General features: G+C 39.7%; 1 protein-coding gene across 1 annotated transcript; it reads left to right on the top strand.

The window, feature by feature from the left end:
- Positions 1–286: 286 nt before the first annotated feature.
- On the top strand, positions 287–18,627 carry ANXA1 (annexin A1). Its single transcript, XM_007425301.4, has 13 exons — positions 287–422; positions 4,348–4,427; positions 5,616–5,709; positions 6,671–6,765; positions 7,256–7,369; positions 10,205–10,295; positions 10,842–10,921; positions 11,022–11,078; positions 11,808–11,901; positions 14,228–14,323; positions 15,284–15,342; positions 17,309–17,431; positions 18,362–18,627. The coding sequence occupies exons 2-13, from the start codon at positions 4,362–4,364 to the stop codon at positions 18,419–18,421; spliced, it is 1,029 nt and encodes a 342-aa protein (XP_007425363.2). The 5' UTR covers positions 287–422; positions 4,348–4,361; the 3' UTR covers positions 18,422–18,627.
- The last annotated feature ends 3,188 nt before the right edge of the window (positions 18,628–21,815 follow it).

The raw sequence follows: 21,815 nt of genomic DNA, 5'->3' as shown, positions 1-21,815 counted from the left end.
GTAACAGAATATCCTATCTTAAGGTAAGCCTATGCAGACATTTGTCTATATATTGGTGTATAAATCATGACTATCGTAGTAGCCTATCAAGGCATTTCAACAGTTAAATGCCATTGCCTTAAAGGCATCACTAAGAACCTTACACAACATTTATTCCCCCGCTCCCAGCAGTTTCTGCATTAGCTCAGAAACCGCTTTCTTCAAGCCAGTGGATAGTTTGTTTGGAAGGCTTGCCTTTGACAAGGTCCTGTGTTTAGCCTTCTGCCCCAGAGCAACCAATCACAAGCCTCTTAGTAGTAAGCACTGGTTGCTAGGTGTGGCTTCCGGATGGGTCTATAAAAGTAGGAACCACAACTTAGTTTTTCCACAGACTCATTTCCCACCATAGAAAATACTGTTTCTGAGTTCTGAAAAGGGGAAAGGTATGGCTCTTTAGATATTTGTCATTTATTAATGAGTGTGGAAGTATGCAGCTTCTTATTTATTCTGGAGTATAACTTACTTGGACTTATTTCTAAGTTAATGTAGAGCTATAGGATTATTCATATATATATATATATATGTATATGTGATTATGTTGCTTGCATTTTTGAGCAAGGGAGCAGAAGGGGTTTAAAACGGCTAAAGTACGCACGCTGTTACAGTTGTTTGCAACACCAGCTAGCTCAATGCTAAATAACTCTGCATTTTTTTCTTCCTGTTCTTTTCCGTTACCATGGAAAGCAGAATTATTTTTATCTACCAAAGTATGAGTTAAGAGGAAAAAAATGTGCCCAGCTTCTTATGTGGAAACTTTTTTTAAAAAAACATACACCCTGTGGTTAAGGAAAGCTTGCTTAACTGTTTCTCAACTGTTAAATGTTTATTCCTTTGCAAACATCAGCCACACCAAAAATAAAATGTGACCTGTTTTTCAAAAAGGCAAATAAGTTTAATTATTTTTAATTTGTTAGCAGTTATTTTTAATATATGATTAAGAACTGCAGAATGTTATTCATAGCCTGTTTGTATTTTTCACAACTATTTTCAGAAGTGGATGACGCTCCTTCTTTCTTATCGAATGCTTTTCAGGGATGGAGGGGGGAACAGGTTTTTCAAGCTTCTGTTGCCTTTTGGCCATCCAAGAAAAGTGGCACGAGAATTAAGGAGTCCTGCAGGGTGACGGAAAAAAAATAGCTGTCCCTTCATTTTGAAGGAACTTGCATACCAGGTTGAATCTTAACTGCACCTGTTAATGAAATGGAACTTAGTAGGATTTACTTCTGAGTGAATAGGTAGAAATCTTCCAAATGCTTTCTGAAATATACCGAAAGTACTCTTAAGTCTGTTAAATAATGCTCATTTTAGTCAGTGTAAGATTGATCCTGCTACTATTTTTATGCAACCATTGTGGGTAAACTGTAATTCCAAAACGGTTTCTCCAGCCAACATCAAAGGTTTGTCATGAAAGTAATGTAATAGTCTATCCACCAAATGTACAGGTTGGCTGGATCTTACAGTGCGTGTAGCTGTAATACATAAACACAAACAGAGCAGGAATGGGACTAAATCCTGCAGCTGTCGCTTGACTGGCCACATAGACCAGCAGCCATACTGGCAGTCTCCATTGTTTCAGAAACTGTTTCGGAAGTGGGGGCACAGTGGGGTTGTGCTGGCCTCCTGCCCTCATGTGAGAGACCAGGGTGTGTGTGTGCTGAGCCCAAGTCGCTGGGCCTGTTGAGTGTAAGTCTCCTCCTGTTACCCGGGTGGAGGGGGAGGGAGAAGGAGAGTCAGACTATTCTGTGTAGCTGGGAGGGAGGAACCGCCCCAGGCACAGGCACTGAGTGCAAGGCAGAAGTGCTGGGGTTGGGATGTACCCTCCTGCTAGGGATGGAAGATGTTGGAAACTGGATGTTTTGGGATGAGCCCATTAGCTTATGGGGCAGGAAGGGGTGGGGTGGCAGTGGAGATTGAGCAGGGCGTGGCATTAAGGTTTTGATGGGCATGGGGAGATATGGCTGGAGACAGGGGCGGGCCATTCTCAGGGAAAGCAGACCCAGTGGCTAACAATGTGTCACTTTCCAGCCCCCTATGCTCAGCCCCAAAGCCTGATATCTGGAGTCTTGGAGGCCCTGGATTCCAGCTGCTGCTGCTTAATGCCAGGTCAGCATGCAGTGAAGCTCATCTCATCCATAATCTGATTGTGGATGAGAGAGCCAACTTGGCCTGCATTACTGAGACCTGATTGGGCATAAAAGGGAGTGTTCCTCTCAAGTGTGACACCAGCTGTAACTCTGGGGCAGGAGTAGTGGGGTGGCTATTGTTATTTGGGAGTGACTAGTGGCCTTTAGGGGAGCTGCTCTGGGCATAGCTGGATGCGAGGTTCTCTTTGTGAAGTTCATTTGCAGGGGTCAATTGGGCTTGCTGCTTGCCTGCCTTGCTTCCTGTGGGATGGCAGCAGCCCTGCCCAAGCTCCTGGACTCCATGGCAGAGTTGGCAATGGAGTTTCCCAGGCTTACGGTTCTGGTTCGACCTGGCTTTCCTGGGCCTAGAGTCAAAGGTGGCCAGGGTGTTCATGGCCACTGTGGCAGCCATGGATCTGGTCTAGCTTATTGACAGCCCAACTCAAAGAGGGGGTCATATAGTGGATCTGGTCTTTGTCTTGGGGCAGTGGCAAGGTAATCTGGGGTTAGGGGACTTTTACATCAGTCTCTTGCCATGGAGAGATCACTCCCTCTTGGCCCTGGAGTTCTCTGCAGCTGTCCCCCACTGCAGGTAGGTTGGGCCTATTTGATCGGTCTGCCCCAGGCAACTGATGGACCCAGTAGGGTATCAGAGGAGGCTTGGAGTTATTCCTGAGGCTCTGGTGCACGATTTAGCTGAAGCCTTAATTGCGGCCTGGAATGAGCACACAACAAGGACCTTGGATCAGATTGCCCCTGTGTGCACTATCTCTGTGTACAGATTATGTAGGATCCTGGGTTTATGGCTGGGTTCAGGGAAATGACACAAGAGATGCCTAGAGTGCCACTGGAGGAAGATGAGGGATGAAGCTGACCAAGCACAAGTACAAGCCTTTATTAGGACTTACTTGTGGCAGTAAGAATGGCAAAGCGTGCTTCTCCTCTCTTATTGTGTCCACAAATAGCTGGCCAGCAGCCCTGTTTCGGGTGACCAGGGCCTCCTGGGTAAGTGGGGGGGGGGGCATGCATGAGCCCTTGCAGGATCACTGTGAGGAATATTTTAGGCATCTGCTGGATAAAGACTCGGCTTCATTTGGAGTTGGACTGTGGCTAGGCATGTTCAGTGGACGTGATTGAGGCACATCCTAGCTTAGTTATCTGGGAAGAGTTTGAGCTGGTCAATCCTGAGGAAGTGGACAGGGTCCTTATTGCTGTGAGCTCTGCCACCTGTATCTGGACCCATGTTCCTCTTGCCTGGTTAAGGCTTCCCAGGAGGTGGCATGTGGTTAGGTTACTTGCGGGACCACTTCTCCATGAGGGTATCTGCCTATCCTACTAGGTTAGATAGGGTAGGTATTCGCCAGGTCCCCTCCCTTAAATATTGTCATCTGATGGGACCTCAGAGGCATGCCTTCTCAGTGGCCACCCTAGTCCATTGGAACAACCTTCTACCAGAGATCAGAAGGACCCCTACCCTTTTAGACCCTGGAGAGCTGTGTAGACCTAGCCCTTCCCCCAAGCATTGGGCTAGGATGGGGTTCGAACTGTGAGGATGTTTGGTCTGGTGCCTGGGGGGAAGGGTATGTTTTTAACTATGTTTGATGGATTGTTGTGAGCCGCCTAGAGTCACTGTATGAGATAGGCATCCATATAAGTCCTGTAAATAAATAAATGGTAAAATGTCTTCAGAAATGCAGCACAATTCTGCACATCCTTAAAGAGATATTGATTGTTCCCCTAGATAGGTAGAGTAGTGGAGGAAATTTAAAAACAGCAGCAAAGTGTTGCTAATGCTAAACATTTTTCGTAAAAAATTATGAATGGTATGTTTCTAATTATGTCTTAATAAAACTATTCATGATTGAAACCAAGAAGAACTTAAGATGCACCACAAATCTTAGCTTCAGTTAACTCAGTGGCTTTTTAACCACTTGTCATTCCTTTCCTAATTCCAGTAACGTGGCAGAGTAAATCAATAAATATGCTATTGCCCAACCTGGTGCCCTCCAGATGTATTGGAATTTGGCTTTTTCTTTTGGGAAGAGGGAGAAGAATCCTCCTTGACTTTCCTGATTCTTAGAATGCCTGAAACATGTACATGTTTTTTTCTACAGAATGAAAAAGCAAAAGAAAGAAAAGAGGGGGAAATTGTCACTTTATTCTCTTCCGTCTTTTCCCTTTGCAGAAAGTTGAATCAAGATGGCCTTTGTATCAGAATTCCTGAAGCAAGCCAGGTTTATGGATGATGAGGAGCAACAATGTATTGTAAGTTTCTCTAAAGACTAATAAATTTGACTTTACAAATGAAATGTTGGAAGTACAGTTACATGAATGAGAGCTGTGCTAAGATGTTGTAGGGAAGAGGATCAACCAGAAATAACCCTTCCTTTTTCTTTCCAACATTTCTCTTTACGCCTTCCTTGAATAGTCAATCTGTTCAACTCCCCCCCATAACCAGTAGCGGTTTTTTCCCATTTATTTTTTCTTCTGTTCTGCAACTGATCTTTTACCAATAAGTCCTGGGATGGACAGCCTTTTGCTGATCCTTTTATGTAAGTATTTAAATTTAACTCACATTTATTTAAATTTGAAATTAACATAACATTTGTAAATAAGCACATTTAATATGTTTGAAGATGGTGAATGGGGCAATGATGCCAAAAGGGTAGGGTTGTGGCACATACATGGGGAAAGGCACACTTCCCTATTCTTTTTCCCTGTGATACTTGAGTAGGTAGTGATGTTCTTTTTAAATGGCGTTAAGCTTATTTTTAGGTCTTGTATTATGTTTTTGATATGCTTTTCACCTCATAACAGCAGGAAACTGCCCTGCTGGTTTTTTTTAGCAATGATGAGACAAATGTGGGCTGCCAAAAGAGATTTGAGAGTGACCTTTCTCTTTCTGAGACAGAATTACCAGGTTGCCCAACCTCAATACACAATATCAAGAGAAAAAGAGTTTCAAAATACTGAGGCAGTATTTTAGTTGACTTTGTAAAATAAATGCTTTTATATGCTTTCTGGTTATTCATATTTAAAAACAGCCTGAAATAAATACTGATACTATGTAATAACCATACTGTTATCCGCTTGTTGAAAAACATAATGTAAAAAAAGGAAGATCTTTCATTCATAGAACTTTTGAAAATTGTATATCCATGCAGAAGCATGCACCAGTGTCAAAATCCTATTCTTGTATTTCAGACTGATCCAGATATAGTAATAACCCCTGCTATCTCTTTATAATTGCTTACTAGAATGAATGCCTCTTAGTATATGCCCTTAAAAATGGGGAAAATGGGTTTCCATGATTGTATCATCCAGGTTATTCTAACTGATGATTGCTTTATTTTGCATCTAATAATTGATTTTGAATTGACCCTGAAGGTTTGAACAAGAAAAGATTTTTTAAAGCAAATCAAATGTCTTAATTATTCAATTTATTTTTAACAGAAAAATTCTAAAGGTGGCTCAGCAGTCCATGCTTATCCTAGTTTTGATCCTTCAGCTGATGCAGTTGCGCTAAACAAAGCCATAACTGCTAAAGGTAGGAGGAAAAGATAAAATATATGAATGTCAGTTCCGATCTTTGCTCAGATTCTTATTTCTCCAGTGTTAATGTCAATTTAGCCCATTTCCACATTTTTAAATAAAAGGTCCATATAAAAATGTACACATATTTTCATGTGCTTTTTCCTAAGCATCTTGGGAAACAATAGATTGAGACAGTTTCAGTAAAGTCAAAACTGTAACAGGGTAGGTTCAAATCTTGCTGTTTTTTTTTTTTTTCCTTGGCTGCTTCTGTTTCTTCTTTCCTGGATTTGTCACATGGGCCATCCTATCCAGCAAGGGGGCATGTTTTGTGATACCATACAAGAAATCAAATTTACCTAAATGATGATGAGATTGAAGACAGGCAAGAGTAGTTTTAGTGCATTAAGAGAAAACAGAGGCAAGGGAGAACAGTTTAAATAAGTTAATGGCTAAGCAAGCCTTTCCTTTTAAAAAGTTAGGAAAAGCTTGCAGAGCATGACTTCTGGAATTCTTGCCAACCTCTTAAGAATGCTCTTGGTCATGTGATCAGCAAGGAAGAGAGAGGAGGGTTTAGAATGGATGAGTCTGTAACATTCTGCCCAGCTGCCCATCTCATAAAGATGAATTGGGGGGACTTTTTTCTTCAAAGCCTTTGGTAGAATCTGGTCCATATTTAAACTTAAATTTACTTTTGTAGGTTTCTTCACCTACACCAAATCAGGTTCCATTCTGTTTTTTGGAAAGTTGTCTTTCTGTTGGATAGACTCCAATATCCCTTGACATATTTTTCTTTCCAATGTTCTGTTGGAAGGAATAGAAGAAGAATATTTTCAGCTAGGCTAAGTATGTTGATGAAAACATTATTGATAACTTGTTTGAGCAATAGCATTATCTTTTGATAAAATTATTGGTTGCAGTATAGTCTGAACCTACATGTTTGTATTAATGAAAAATTGTTCTTGTTTATAATTTAGGAGTTGATGAAGCAACCATCATCAATATTTTGACCACAAGAACCAACCCCCAGCGGCAACAGATCAAAAATGCCTATCAGCAGATGCACGGCAAGGTACTGTAGCCAACTTCCTTAGCAAATAGCTTATAAAGATACTTTTCACTTTATGCTTAGATAAAGAAATAAAATGTTAAATTCCTCACCATGTTGATGGTTGGAACATGAAATCTAAAGGAGAGTCTGGATCTTCCAGCTACAGGCAGGTAAGTCCCACTTGAGAATGGGTGTGAAGAGAGTGAGCAAAGAAAGGCCACTTTCCAAGGATAAATCAACAAGGACTTTAACAAATCTACCAGGACTGTTTGTTTCTTAAGCATAAGAGCTTTATTTAGAAGATTATCATGTGTTCAGAGAACAACAGACAAGAGAGTATACAATAGTGTAAACCAGCTTTTTCCTCGAGGCAGGAAGAATAAAGTTCTTATTTCCTGTACACAGAAGATAGGTTTGGCATCAGACATGTTCTTGTTTGTTTGAAAAATAATGTTTTATCATCTGAATAAGTTCTGTAAAGAGTCATTACACATTTGCCTTTTTCTTAAAGCCTCTGGAAGAAGCTTTGAAGAAAGCTCTCAAAAGCCACCTAGAAGATGTTGTCCTGGCTATGCTGAAAACTCCTGCCCAATTTGACGCTGAAGAACTTAGATACTCCATGAAGGTATGTTTGTCTTTCAAGGCTTGGGTGGACATTGTACCAAAGAGAGAGAGAACTTGTCCTTAGCTTAAAGAGTCATTAGAATGAGTGGAATGTTTGCTGGAAGTCGACATATGCTAGATAAAGAAGCTCATGCAACTCCAGTACGATTGCACTGTAATCATACAGCCAATACTGGGGACAATCACACGGCTCAGTAGGATGCAAACTGTTTTGAGCTGAATTCCCCACTTGGTCCTCTAAGTTCTATTAGGCACTAGGTGTTAAATTCCAAAAGTCCACAGGGAAGTGAGCAAGGACAGAAAGAAGCTAGAATAAATACAGTTAATATAATTTCTTTCTGGTGCATGGAATCCTCTTCACTCCATTTCAAGAATATTCCTGCTTTGAAGTTCTTGGTAACCAGCCAAACGTTCCTCAGAATAGCTTACATTGTAAGGGATTCCAATTCATTCTGTTCTTTGCTTCTCTTTTCCCATTTTTTCCTTCAAAAGATTTCAGTATAATCGGTATGCTCCTGGCATTTTTCTCTCTTCTCCTCATGCTTTATATTTTTATACACTGGATCCTGAGAGCTTGCTTCTTTTTCATGTATTTTGATTGAAGGCCTCCTAGCAATCATAGAGCAGTTTTGATTTATGTTTTAAGCAGTCACTGTGATGAAGTGAGACTACAGACATTGGGTTCTGTTAATCCTATCATACTAGGGCTGCAAAATCCAGATCTATTGTCTAGATTTCTGCAGCCCAGATAAGATCTGTCTATTTCTATCACTGTAAGAACTTCTTTTCTTTTTTAAATTATGCTGAATGCTCATCTTTTTATCTGCTCAGAAGTTTGATATTTGAAATTTTTAAAAAGTTACTTTTTTTACTTTTGTATTATCTGGTGTTTTCATGGTTTTCAATCCTACAGGATATTTGATTGTCTTGCCTGTTATATTTATCATATGAGAATGAATTGGAGATGAAAGAGCATTGTACCCAGAATCTCAACTAAATTTCCCTGACCAGATCCCAGATTCTGGCCATCTTCCAAGATGGGGAATCAGAGAGTGGCATAATGTCAGCAAGGAACATTTCTCTGCAGTTTTTTTTGGAGGCAAGAATATATGGAGATCTCTAGATAAAGTCACTATAGCTGGGTAGGAAGGGCATGGATGACACTAAGGTTCAGTTATTGCATATTCATTGTTTTCCAATTCCATGTAGCCTTATTTTTTGTTTTTAGGATCTTCATCTCTTTATACTCCCCACCCCTCAATCTTTGGTTTCAATATAAGGATGCAGGTTTCTGTGCCTCTGTTTAAGAGACATAGCTGTTGGCCCAAGGGATCTTGCTGCAGAAAAATTCTGCAGCATTTTTTTTCCCTATCAAATCCCATACAGTTTGATAAAGGTTTGAAACCAAATTCTGTTTTTTCAAAGGGAAGAGAGTTCTGAGGATATTGATATGGATAGAGTGTGGTGTTCCTGTACTGGTTTAGTTACAAGGTCAAGGGACATGTGAACATCCTGTTTTTTATTATATAGTCCTCTCTGCCATGGTCTGCAAGCTTACTGCACTTTAAATTGATCAAAATATAATAAAACAAGTCCACCCATTAGGCTTTTTCTGTTTGAACAGCTTGAGTAGGCAGGGAGGGTTTGGAGTGATGGAAAGATGTCTAATAGAAAACAACCATAATAACAAAGAGCAACTTCTGCTTTCTTTAATAATAAAGTCAGCTCAAAAGCAAGATCTTCAAGTGCTATGAGGAAATGGTAGAAAAACAAACATTTTTACTAAAGAAGACAACTCAGAAATTACGAGGCAGCTTTTAGTACAGGACTAGGCTTCACTGTTAGAAGCAGTGAGAGTTACCTGGATTACAGAACGATGTAGAGTTATTTTCCTTTGAAACTATGTAGTATTGACAAATGATGAGAGACAAAAAAGAAGCATTGGAGTGTTTACTACTTTTCCACAGTGCCCTTAAGGCAGATTAACATTTATGTATCAGATTTATACCATCCTGCAATCTAAACTGACTCTCAGTGGTTTACAACAAAACCAAAACATAATACATAGTAACACATCAAAACAACACCAGTCCCCAAACCACTGACAGAAGTCAAGCAATGACACACTCCCAGTGCCTTCTGGAAAAGTTCCATCTTTAATTCTTCCAGAAAATGGATAATGTCAGAGTCAATTGAGTCGCCGACTGGAGGCCATTCTGGAGGGATGGAAAAACAACACTTCTGGGCTTTAGGTTTCTGACCTTCTGAAAATGGGGACTACCCACTGCTTCTCCAAACACAACTGGATCATTTGGGATGACTTCAGTGGAGAGATGCAGTCCTGCAAGTAAGCAGGAGTCAAGCCATAAGGGGCTTTAGGGATTAAAACTGACACTTAAAATGGCACTCAGAAACTAATAGGGAGCCATAGGTGTAACAAGAGCCCATCAGCAACTGCCAGTGAGCCCTCAAGCCCCTGCATTTTTTACCAACTGAAACTTCCAGGTGGCCTTTAAAGGCAGCCCTGTGTTGAGCACATAGCAGTAGTCTAAATGGGTGGTAATGAGGGCGTGACAAAATAAAACAACATAACCAGCCCCACTTTAACTCTTGTAGTTCATGATTCCATGATTGTGATCTGTAACCCATGCAGATATAGGTGAACTAAAATTTCCAGCGTGGGCATGAGAGCTAGAGTTGCTGGGAATTGTAGCTCAGTAATATTTGATAGCCATAGATTTCCTGCATCTGCCTGGACTTTGCACTTGGTGGAATAAGTTCTTTTAGAAAAACAAAACAAAACTTTGCTTACATATATTGATTTACTACCAAACAGGGACTTGGAACCGATGAAGATATCTTAACTGAGATAATGGTATCAAGGAACAATAGAGAAATCAGGGAAATCTGCAGACAGTATCAAGAAGGTAACTTACTCCTTTTTTTAAAAAAACAACAGATCTGTTTTGTTAATGCCTCTTTAGCTAGGAATGTGAAGTTTTTGGGTACTCATTTGATGATACAGAATGAAGTTAGGTATCTGGTTTATGGCACATCTGAACAAAAGAACAGCTGATAATTTGCAAGATTCTACTAGAGTTTTCACCAAATGTAGATAAAAATGATCAGGCTGTCAATCTAACACACAAGAAGGAATAAGGCATCTGTAAAATCATATTCTCTTTTTGAACATCTAATTGAAAATAACTGTTCGCATAATAATAGTTTTTTTTAATTTCTGATATCCTGCAAGTTCTCAAATGAAGATAAAATTGGAATTTCTTCATGGATAGTTTTCGGGTACCATATACATCTTGCTTTGTGAAATCTAAGAAATAATTTAAAAATGCAAACACAAGGAGATTGCAAAATGAGTTGAGTAAAAGTAAAGAAGTTGTATGGAAGGAAGAAAATAATCTATGGCTAATGCTCACATTTAAAGCTCTGTTCTTAATATTTTTGCTCTTCTGCAGTTTTTAAGAGAGATCTCGCCAAAGACATTGCCTCAGACACTTCTGGAGATTTTCAGAAGGCTTTGCTTGCCTTAGCAAAGGTTTGTAGTTCTCAGTGATGTTCAGAAGGTCATGTTGGTTCAAGAGTAATCTGTGATTGGAATATACAAAACTGAACTAAGTGATGCTGAATTGTTTCAGGGTGACCGGAATGAAAATCCACATGTGAATGAAGAGTTGGTAGACAGTGATGCAAGGGTAAGGAGTACTTGTTGCCTACTTTGATATCTCTTTTTTTATGTCTGTCAAGACAAGACCTCCTTCAGACAAGTGAATCCATTCCATGTATTCCTTTCATGCCCCCCATGAATGAGGGAAGGTAGGATATGGGTGGTAACTTGGGGCTGCATTTTCCAGCAGAATGAGGCTATAGGATATAAGACCCACTTTAGATTTTACAGCTAACAAAAGGCATGAGCACAGGGGCATGGGACATGAAGATGGTCTTCATCTAACTTGCCAGGCTGATCCATCTATGTTGCAGGATTTCAAGCCCTGCCATTGCTTTTTCCAACTGGTCAGTGGCTGATCCATTTTAGGAGCCGTCCTATGTTTCCCAGACTGGCTGGCTCATACCACCTTGTCTGTTAAAGAAATTGTGCAAGAGTTATAGGCCAAGAGAGGAAGTGATAGATCCTGCACAGAACACTTTTCTATGTAGACAAAAGAAATGGGGAATAATGCACACCACAGTGTCAGAGGGTAGGGCTTATGCTGAAGTCTTTACCCCAACATTAGCTGCTACCCTGCCGTCCTTGCTGGGGTTGGTAGGTCATGAGCTGAATCTAGTCCCTGGACTGTTCTAGTAGGATAGGAAGAAAATACCTTCTGAAAAGAATGCTGTTCCAAAGTGTTTTGCTTGAATCTGATTATTGTATATGTAATATTTTGGAATTTTCCTCTGAATAATTTATTTCATTGTAATAGAAATTGTATGAGGCTGGAGAGAGAAAAAAAGGAACTGATGTTAATGTTTTCATTAACATTCTCACTACAAGAAGTTACCCACATCTTCGAAGAGGTAAGCAGAAAGCAAGAAACTGTATATGTGAAATGCTTTTATTTTAAAGAGAAATGTCTTAAGAGGAAATACTTTTAAAAATGCAAAATGATACTGTATAATACTTTATACTGTAACAGAATATAAGGAAGGCTGAATGCTGCATAATGGATAATCCCCTGAAATTTGTATATTTAAATGCAGAAATTTGTATATTTAAATGCATTTAAGACTGACTTGCATAATTTGAGATTCCAGGAGCGTGTATAGCTCCCAGAAGCCTCAGATGTTGTCTTGCCCCTTCTAAAACCTGCCAGCAGATTATAATCTTGATAGTGATAGATGGGAAAACTATTAAATACATAAGGTATAATCATATACTGTATACTTTTTAGGGGGAATGCAAGTCAATCAAGATCTGATTTGAGAATCAAAGAGAAAGCTTTGAATCTTACTAATTAGAGATTCAATCCAATAAAGGATTCAGCTGTAGATTATAACAGGGAAACTTCAAAATGCTTGCAGCTGCTTTATTTTTGGGGGGCAGAATCAGATGAAAGTAGCAAGGATGGTGGACATTTTAGAGAACATTAATTGTGCCTAATTTCAGCTGGATATCTAAGAGTTTTTGAAATATTTCTCTGTGCCTCTTTCAAGGCAGAGAGAACAGTGATGAAGGAAGGGCATCATAGCTGTCTCCAAATTATCTAATTAACAGCCTAAGTTGTGACGAATCAATGTAGCAACTCCACACAAAAAATAAGAACTTTTTAAAAATGATGTTTAGCAAGAGTTTATTTTTAAAACAGTCAACCAACCGTCTTCTGATCACCTTATTTTCTGGGCTAGGAGACTTGTTGGCATTGCTCATTGGCTAGTTTAGCCTTTGCTACAAATGACACATGCTCATGAACAGTTTAAAGGAAAAAGGCACATATTAACACAGTTGCATGACTTCTACACAGATGACAAGAAGTTGTGTTATTTATGCATGTGTGCAACTTGTACGGCTGCCTCAGTCACCAAAACAGTTTTAGGCAGTTTACACATTAGAATTAAAAACCACAAAATAATAAGAATAAACAAACGGACAGTCCAAGGAAATTATGATAATACTCAGTGACATATGGGGAAAGGACAAACAAAGCTCAGCTATAATCATAAGACAAAAATACATTACTAGGGAGCAGATCACACCCCATCCTGCTCCTGGGCCTGCTGGAAGTATTATATATGGAAGAGTCTAACATCAGGGTATATCTTAAACCTCATGCATGCAAATAGCCATACCCCCCACCCCCGGATTAAAAAACTCCCAGGGATAGTAGGTTAAATGACAACAGCTGTGCCGGGGGGGAGGGGGGACTGAAAAAGCTAAGGACCTGCAAACTGACTGGACACAGACCAACTGGGGCTGAACTTCAGGTCAGGTAAATAGAGAATTAAATAAGGGTAGAAGTTCACTCAAGAAAGGGAACCAAATCCAAAAAGAAAAAGGACCCAAATAAATTTCAATCTCTTTCCCTACCTTTGGCCATATAAGGAAGCAAAATCAGAAATTATACAAAATGTTCAAATCACTAAAATTGATTTGAAGGCATCACATTTAAGTCAACACTTTGAATAGATTCAAAGATTTTGTTTGAAAAGGTCATTTGATTATCTCCCTTTTGAACCAAATTATCCATTCACACTGTCCTAGTACCAATTTTTTTTTTTTTTTGGATGCCTTTGAGTCAGTCTTGACTCCTGGCAACTGCCTGAACTAGTCCCTGCAGTTTTCTTGGCAAGATTTTTCAGAAGTAGTTGGCCATTGCCTGCTTCCTAGGGCTGAGAGAGAGTGACTGGCACAAGCTCACCCACCTGGCTTCGTGCCTAAGGTGGGACTAGAATTCAGTCTTTTGGTTTCTAGCCTTAACCATTATACCAAACTGGCTCTCTATATCAATTTAATGTAAGTTCCTTTAAATAAGTTAAATAAATGTTTGCTCTTGTCCTGTCTGTTTTAGGGGTATGGCCCTGGGTATGCCAAGTGTGACCCTTATCCTGAAAAAAGTTGCGTACCTTTACTTTAGACCTAATCTCCCAGTCACTTACAACTTTTCATGAAGACAATTGAAGAGCATTCTAATTAAGTTTTCTGAACAGAGTGGTAGAAGAAAGATTTGGTCTCTGGTAAAAATCCCATAAGTTAGAAAGAAACAGTATCAACAGATCTGGTTTTAGATAGCATTTATTTACTGCAGTTGGCTGTTTCTATGTATGGCTTTTCATTTTCACATCCTATGAAAATTGCATGAAATTTGTATCTTTAACAAACTGTTCCAATTTTTCTCTTTGATTTCAGTTTTTAACAGATACCGGAATTACAGCAAACATGATATGGAGAAAGTTCTGGACCTTGAACTGAAAGGAGACATTGAGAATTGCTTGACGGCACTTGGTATGTAACCTTCTTCCTTAATTTGGTTCAAGATTATGTCCTCTAGAACATCATTCCCCCAGAGATCGTATTGTCCCCTACCCTGTTGGCTTTTTGCAAGGCCCTGAAGACGTGGTTGCATTCCTGGGCATGGAGGTCAGAGTGTCACTTGGAACCTGTGAAGTGGTTGTTTTGACAGTTATTGTTGCTTTTTTCTCAGCTGCTGATTGTGTATTTATTTTGCATTTTTGTATGTGTGTTTTCTGCTGCCTTTGTTTTCCACTCAGAGTCACTTGTTTGAGATGAGCGGCTATAAAAATAGAAATAAATTAATTTAATTCTTAGGTTAATAAGGCTCCACTCCTGCACATTACCCTCAAAGACGGGGAGTGCAGGGGAGTCTTAGTTCTTGCACTGCATTGTAAGTCAGTGACTTTAATAGTGGCAAAGGCTTTTATATTGGGTTTTGTTAAATTTTTGTCATTCCATAAGTGAGTTTAGGTGCATGCAAAAGTATGAAGGGACAGTGACAAAAAGAGCCATATCTCAATATTATACCAGTACTAAAACTTTCTCAACAAGTGAAGTTGTATATCTAAGAATGCAATGAATATCTTGTGACTCCTTTTTTTTTTTTTAAAGTAAATTAATTTTGAAAAGGGTTTAGTTGTGTCAACAAAGCAGAGGAGTATGTATCTGTTTAACCTTTTCCTTGCCAGCTGTGTTTTATCCCTTTGGATAAAACTTTATTAAGCAATTCAGGGTTATTTCTTAAAGCTAGAAAAGGTCCCTTGCTCCTCCTGCTTCTCTGCCCAGTCCTGCCGCAATGCTTTTGTTACCTATATATAACTGTAATGTGTGCTTTATTGGCTCCATATTCATGAGATTATAACCTTTGGAAGATACATTATGTTTCCTTCCTTGCATCTTGCTTTTGTCATCATATGGTCATAAATAATCTTAGGTCTTTTTCATTTTCAGTGAAATCTGCTGTAAGCAAGCCAGCTTTCTTTGCTGAGAAGCTCTATCTTGCAATGAAGGTAAAAGAAATGTTACTAGATGAGTAACTAGTAGTAGAAGAAGAAGAGAATAATCAATTTGTGCCACATTTCCAGTTAAGGCTGACAATATTAGGCAAAAATTGGAAATGAAGCTTTCAAGCTTCATGGGCCTGAATATTATTATTTTATTTCAAACTTTTAGAAGGGACAGAAGGGATCCCCAATTGTAGGGCACAGTATTTTTTTCTTTTAATTTATTCTGTCCTGGAAATCAATTCAGGCCAGGGGTTTTCAAAACAATTGACAAAAGCATCCATAACAGTTAAAAAGTCCATATAAATAAGTACAAGCAATAACTAATCAAAGTTACAGCAGTACAAGGATAAAATATAATAGTAATGGTAATGAAAAAACAAATCATAATGAAACCAAATAATATCAACAATTAAATCAATGTAAGTAATTGATAGTGAACAAATAGAAGAGAATATATGTAGCTCAGGGTTGAATTGTGGACTCTTTGGGGTTCTCTGAGCTTGGTTGTTTTCTTGCAGACGTTTCATTACCCGGCTAGGTAACATCTTCACTGAAGATGTTACCTAGACAAGTAATGAAACGTCTGCAAGAAAACAACCAAGCTCAGGGTACCTCAAGGACTCCATAATGAACAAAAGATGGTGAGAACAACCAAATGCTGTTTGGAAAAGTTCTGTCTTTGGTAGCTTCTGGAATCTTAGAAGCACCATGACAAGTCTTAATTCTAAGGGGAGAGCATTCCCCAGCGGCAGAGCAGCAACTGAGAAATGGTGCCTCCTGCCCATATATCAATTTCATAAGTGGCCTAGCCCTTCCCACTTCTATATGTGAAGACCTTAATTTGTGTAATAAATATGAAAAACAAACAAACAAAAATCAGTCTCATATATAGATTTTCATTGTTTTGCGATCTGGGTGGCATGTATGGGAAGGAATGCCATCAACTTCTGTGGGTTCCTTTCTGTTGCTCTGGCCTTTGACTACATACTGTATTTTGCCTGTGGGCTGTTCCCAAGTCAGATGAGGCATTTCTCCTTGTACACTAAACCAATTAATCATACTTACTGTCTGCTGTGATCCATGTGCATGGAATCAGTAGGATTATGTCCAATTTCACCCTTAACTCCATTATGGATTTTTAAATGTTAATTCTCTTTTGATGCACCAACAAAGATTCTATTTATTTTTTCTTGCAAGCTTTCTGTTATAAAGCACTGGAGGTTGCCTTAGCCTGAGATCATTGCTGCTGCCAGCCCACTGAACCTGCATCTTTTGACATGAAGAACCACACAGCAGTCTGTGTTGGGATTACTATAGTTTACTAAATTATCTGGATTCATTGAATTAAAGCAAAAGCAAAAAAAAAAAAAAAACCTAGAACAAGCCTCAGTGAAAAATTCCCAAATTGATTTTATAGATTCTTAATTTTGAGCTAGAAGGCTTCAAAATAGGACATTCTGCAAGGATTTTCATATCCCAGTTCCTTCTCAGAGGAATTGTACTATGAGTTTTCCTGCAGGAATAGATCACACACAAATGTTTGCTGCTGGGAGTGTGCAAGATCTTATAACCTGCCTTGCAAACAGTATTTGGGAGTGGTTCATTATGTTGTTCACAGCAAGGAATTACTGACTCTGTGGAGACAGATACCCCTCTAACAGGAACTCAGGCGGCATAAACAATGGAGTATGAACTAAGATTTCTAGTACAGACAGGTGTGGTTTGAGTTACATTACTATGGATGTAGACAGAGGAGTTTGTGATGTCTGTTTCTGAATGAATATGCAAGGATGTCTGTTTCTCTGAGGTGGCTCTTTTGTCTTCTTATTGGATGTCACTTGAAAGTCTGGAGACCCATCATAAAGGCAATGACAGTTTGGAATATCTCATAAGCCAAACAGAAGTAAGCCAGTTATAGCCTACATCAAGGGTTATGAAATGAGGTTTATTTCCATTCTTTTTTTCACAGGGTTCTGGAACACGCAACAGAACTCTGAATAGGATTATGGTGTCACGTTCTGAAATTGACATGAATGAGATCAAAGGTTTTTACAAGGCAAAGTATGGGGTGTCTCTCTGCCAGGCAATTTTGGTAGGCTACTTCTGCTTTCATTGGCAATTAATAGGAGTTTAAGAAACTAAACCTTGTGGTTAAGGAATTGGAATTGGAACTAATTAGCTGTGTAGCTTGCAATGGGACTTAAAATAAGATCCCACTATTTTTATTTCCATTGACAGAAATTACTCACGTTTTAACTATATTTGAATGGGGGTAACAGTCATATAATTGAGACTCTTATATTTGAGATTAATGTTATATCTATTATTTTGCTATGCATGTGAATATATTTTTGAGAAAATCTTGCTTTCGGCTACTTTGCTTCTAATATTGTGTTATTTAAAATAAAATATTAGGGCAAGGCTTGGATGGATTCTTTATTATTTTTTATTATCTTTACTAATGTTTAGACCGTATATCAGCACAGTTTTTAATGCATCTGTGTCTCAAGTGCATGTTTTAAGAACAAGGTAGCCATTTCAGATCTTGTGCCCTCTGGAAATGATGGGCAACTATAGAATAACACAGCCAGTTGGTGCCACGTCTGTATTAAGGTGTTAAATAAATCCATAATATCTTTTAACTAAGCAAAATTTTCAGTTCTTAATGATCGTATCTCAATATAATTCTGGATTTCTCCAGGACTTGAAAAATTGTCCAGTTGAGTCAATTAGACCTGAGATAGATAGATAGATAGACAGACAGACAGACAGACAGACAGACAGACAGACAGACAGACATATAGCCTTTAATTCTTCAGCATATGTGGAATACTGAGTTTTTCTTTTGTGTGGTTGCAGCGAAACAAGTGGAGACAGGATCATATATATTGTATGAACCTGGCTTTAGAATATAAATAGGGGTGGGGTGGATGGGAGGGACACGATTACTTTATTATGCTCTGCAGAAATTGGGAGTTGGTTTTGTTGGACATGAATTCTTTTCATTTTTTCCCACATGCAGGATGAAACAAAGGGAGATTATGAAAAGATTCTGGTGGCTTTGTGTGGCGGTGATGACTAAGTTCTACATCCTGTATGTTCCAGTTCCTTCCTTGAGAATATGATTCTTCCTTAGCTAAAGGAATCTTTAAATGGAGCTTTCTTTGAATTAGAATAAGAAGAAAGTCTTAATATCTTGAGAAACCATAGCATGGAAAATATCTTTGTTTTTTTGCTAATCATCTAGGAGGGTTTGGCTTTTTTTTTTTTTTAAAATATATATTAAAAGCCAAAGAGCATAGAAAGAACCATTGTGTTAGCTTTTATAGGATTAAGATATGTAAAACATAGTGTTTGTCTACCCAGGCCTAGTTAACATTCCAAATAAAATCAAAACTGTTATCACACCGTGATGCTTTATTTTCTCCTGTAGACATTGATTCTGTGCCTTTAAGTAACTTTTTATCTTTTCATTCTTCAGTTTTTTTTCTCTTTTTCTTTCTTTGTTTTCTGTAGTTCTGTATTATATATATAAGGAAAGCTATTATATGTGAGCCTCAGACTTGTATTTGCAACACAAATTAATGACACTGGCCTACCTTACTGGGTTGTTGTAATATTATGATTTTGTGTGTGTGTGCATGCCTGTGAGTCAGTGTTGATTTCTGGTGACTGCCTGCACAAGTCCCTGCAGTTTTCTTGGCAAGATTTTGGAAGTGGTTTCCATTGCCTGCTTCCTAGGGCTGAGTAAGAGTGACTGGCCCAAGGTCACCCAGCTGGCTTTGTGCCTAAGGTGGGACTAGAACTCCCAGTCTCTTGGTTTTGCTCAAAGGTCCACAAGTCAGCTGGCATTCATCCATGCCATTCCTAGACATGGCTAAGCTTGCAGTATGACATGCCAACCCCGGAACCCCAGAAAAACAGATAAAATATTAAGAACTGACAATTAAAAAAAAAATGCTTTGGAAAGGTTTTTTTTTTTTTTTAAGTTTAAAACTGGAGTACTGCAGGGCATTTTGGCATTTGCAGCCAACATTTTCTGTAAACTGCTGGATAATTTGGAGCACGTGTGATGTGTTAGCCTCATTCCTGTTAACCCTTCATTTTTTAAAAAAGTGCATGGAGAATATTTCAGGAATTTCTTGTGAACTAGTTGAAGGCATCCTTCTGAAACTTGTCAGGATTAATGTCTTTCAAAATGTTCTACTGCTCTGTGATTTTCACTCCACTCTGCCAGAAAACGAAGCAATCCACATTATAATTTAGGGTTAAAATGATGATAAAAAAGGGAATCTCAAGCCATGTGTTTTGCTTCTGAATATTGAAGCCCAAAATCAAATGAATCATGCCATGTCCAAAACTCAAATGTCTATTTTGAGTGGGATCAAGAATGAATTATAGTCTGTATGGACCCAGCCATGATAGTTTTTGTCAGCATACCATTGTTGAATCAAGGATTGGCTTAATATATGTTAACCCAGCCAATGGGGCTGTAAAGTTAAGCCTACATGCTTTTTACTAATACAAACTTCCTGCTAGTTTCCCATCTTCATTCCACTCTGAATGCAAGGCAATTTGATCCTAGCTGAAGATAATTCTCTCTTTTACCTAATCAGGTTATGCTGTATTACAAATACAGTAGATGGTTCACACATCCTAGTTTCCTAACTATAACAGTGGGGTTAATATAAAACAAGAAACAAATCAACCAAATCACTTTATGTTTCAGAAAGACATTAATTCTGATGTATGAATCAGATCAGCCCTGAAGGAGGCCCTGATGGTTTCCACTGTTGGTGTGAGGTGCACATTTATAAATATAGGTGGTCACTTACCTGAGGTGCATTAGAGTGTCAGTATGCAAGGGTTGGAAGGGGTCTTAAAGATCTTCTAGTCCAACCTCTCACCCACCGCAGGCATCATCTACTACAATATCCTTGACAGACTCTACCATCTCCTGAGGCATTTCGTTGTATTGCTGGACATCTCTTACTGTAGCATGAGTAAAGCTGATCTTCCCTTTCTCATTCGATTGCAATGAATGTATTTCTGGCCATAGAAAACAAAACTTTCTCCTAGACTATGCTTAAGAAACCTCTAATGTTTACAGATAACTTTGCACAATGAAGAGACATGTTAAGTTTGCTTAAATTAGTGACTGGCTCAGAAAAAATCTAGAAGCAGAGACCACCTGCTTTAGTGCAATTATAGACATAGGTGTAAGTAGGTCTCTTTTCAACACTATGCTCTGTAATTATGAAACAGGATGTTTAGACCTACCACCTTGATGGAGTAAATAATCCCCACATCTTTCTACTGATATGTAGAATATGCATTGCAGTCCCTTTTGTCTCAGATAAGATTTTAGGGTTGGCCTCTCAGGAAAACCAACTAATGATTGGGATGTCTGCTCATCACAGACAGATTTCCTATACAGGTAATCCTTGCTTAATGACCATTAGTCCAGCAATTGTTTGAAGTTACGGCAGCACTGAATGAAGTGCCTTACAACCGGTCCCTGAAGTTACGGCTGTTGCAGTGCCCCCATGGTTGCATGATCAAAATTCAGGTGATTGGAAGCCCGCCTGCACTTAGTGCAGGGGTGCTTCAACTCCCCCCACCCACCTATCTCCCCCCTCCAATCTATGCCCTTTTGGCCCCCTGCACTCCATGGCTCCTGCTGCCTTAGCTGACCTTCACCATCTTCTTGCTCCTGCTGCTGACCAAGCATGCCTGGCCTGGCCCTTTGTGAGGCAGCTGCTGGCTGTATGAGGCTTTCTTCCCAAGGTCACACACAACAATTTCCTTGCAAGACCTGGGGAAGATGGCCTCATGTGGTCAGCAGCTGTCTCACGAGGGGCCAGCCTGGGCATGCTTGGTCAGCAGCAGGAGCAAGAAGATGGTGAAGGTCAACTGGGGTGGCAGAGCACAGGGTGGCAGGAGCTTCAGAGTGTAGGGTGGCAAGGGCGACTGGCTGGGACTGGGCTGGGGTGCTACAGCTTCCCGCTGTGCTGCTGGGCATCTGGGGCTTCCCAGGGTGCTGCGGCTTTGTGTTGCACTGCTGGACCAGGCTGGGGTGGCTGAGGCTTCCGGGGGTGAATGCAGCTTTGCGCTGTGCTGTGGCTCAGGGGCTTCTTGCAGCTCCAGAGCCATGATGCACCAAGAAGCCCCCAATCCTCAGTGTGGCAAGCAGCCTCAGAACTGCTCAGTGCTGGGGCTGCTTGCTGCTCTGCAAGCCAGGGTGCAGGGTGGCCAGAAGGGCAGAGATGGGGGGGAATAGACAGATGGGGGAAGTTGAAGGAGAGGCAGTCCCTTATCTTGGAAGAACCAAGACTTGAAGCTGGAAGGGATGAAGCCCAGAATGGCTTCGATTTGGGTGGGTCCTTGGCTAACAACTGGTGGGATTTGGTTAATGATGGGAATGGGGAGTTCCAGGATTGCTGCTGCTGCTGCTGCTGCTGCTGCTGCTGCTGCTG

The sequence above is a fragment of the Python bivittatus genome, unplaced genomic scaffold (genome assembly GCF_059951505.1).
Source record: "Python bivittatus isolate LINGU-HERP-01145 unplaced genomic scaffold, Pbiv_v1 ctg000850_np1212, whole genome shotgun sequence".
NCBI classification, from domain to species: domain Eukaryota; kingdom Metazoa; phylum Chordata; class Lepidosauria; order Squamata; family Pythonidae; genus Python; species Python bivittatus.
This window is presented reverse-complemented; position numbering and strand designations above follow the sequence as displayed.

Coding starts and splice junctions, on each gene's coding strand:
- ANXA1 (XM_007425301.4), top strand. CDS start 4,362: ATGGCCTTTGTATCAGAATTCCTGAAGCAAGCCAGGTTTATGGATGAT. Junction 11,079..11,807: donor TGGTAGACAGTGATGCAAGG/GTAAGGAGTACT, acceptor TCATTGTAATAG/AAATTGTATGAGGCTGGAGA. Junction 17,432..18,361: donor CTCTCTGCCAGGCAATTTTG/GTAGGCTACTTC, acceptor TCCCACATGCAG/GATGAAACAAAGGGAGATTA.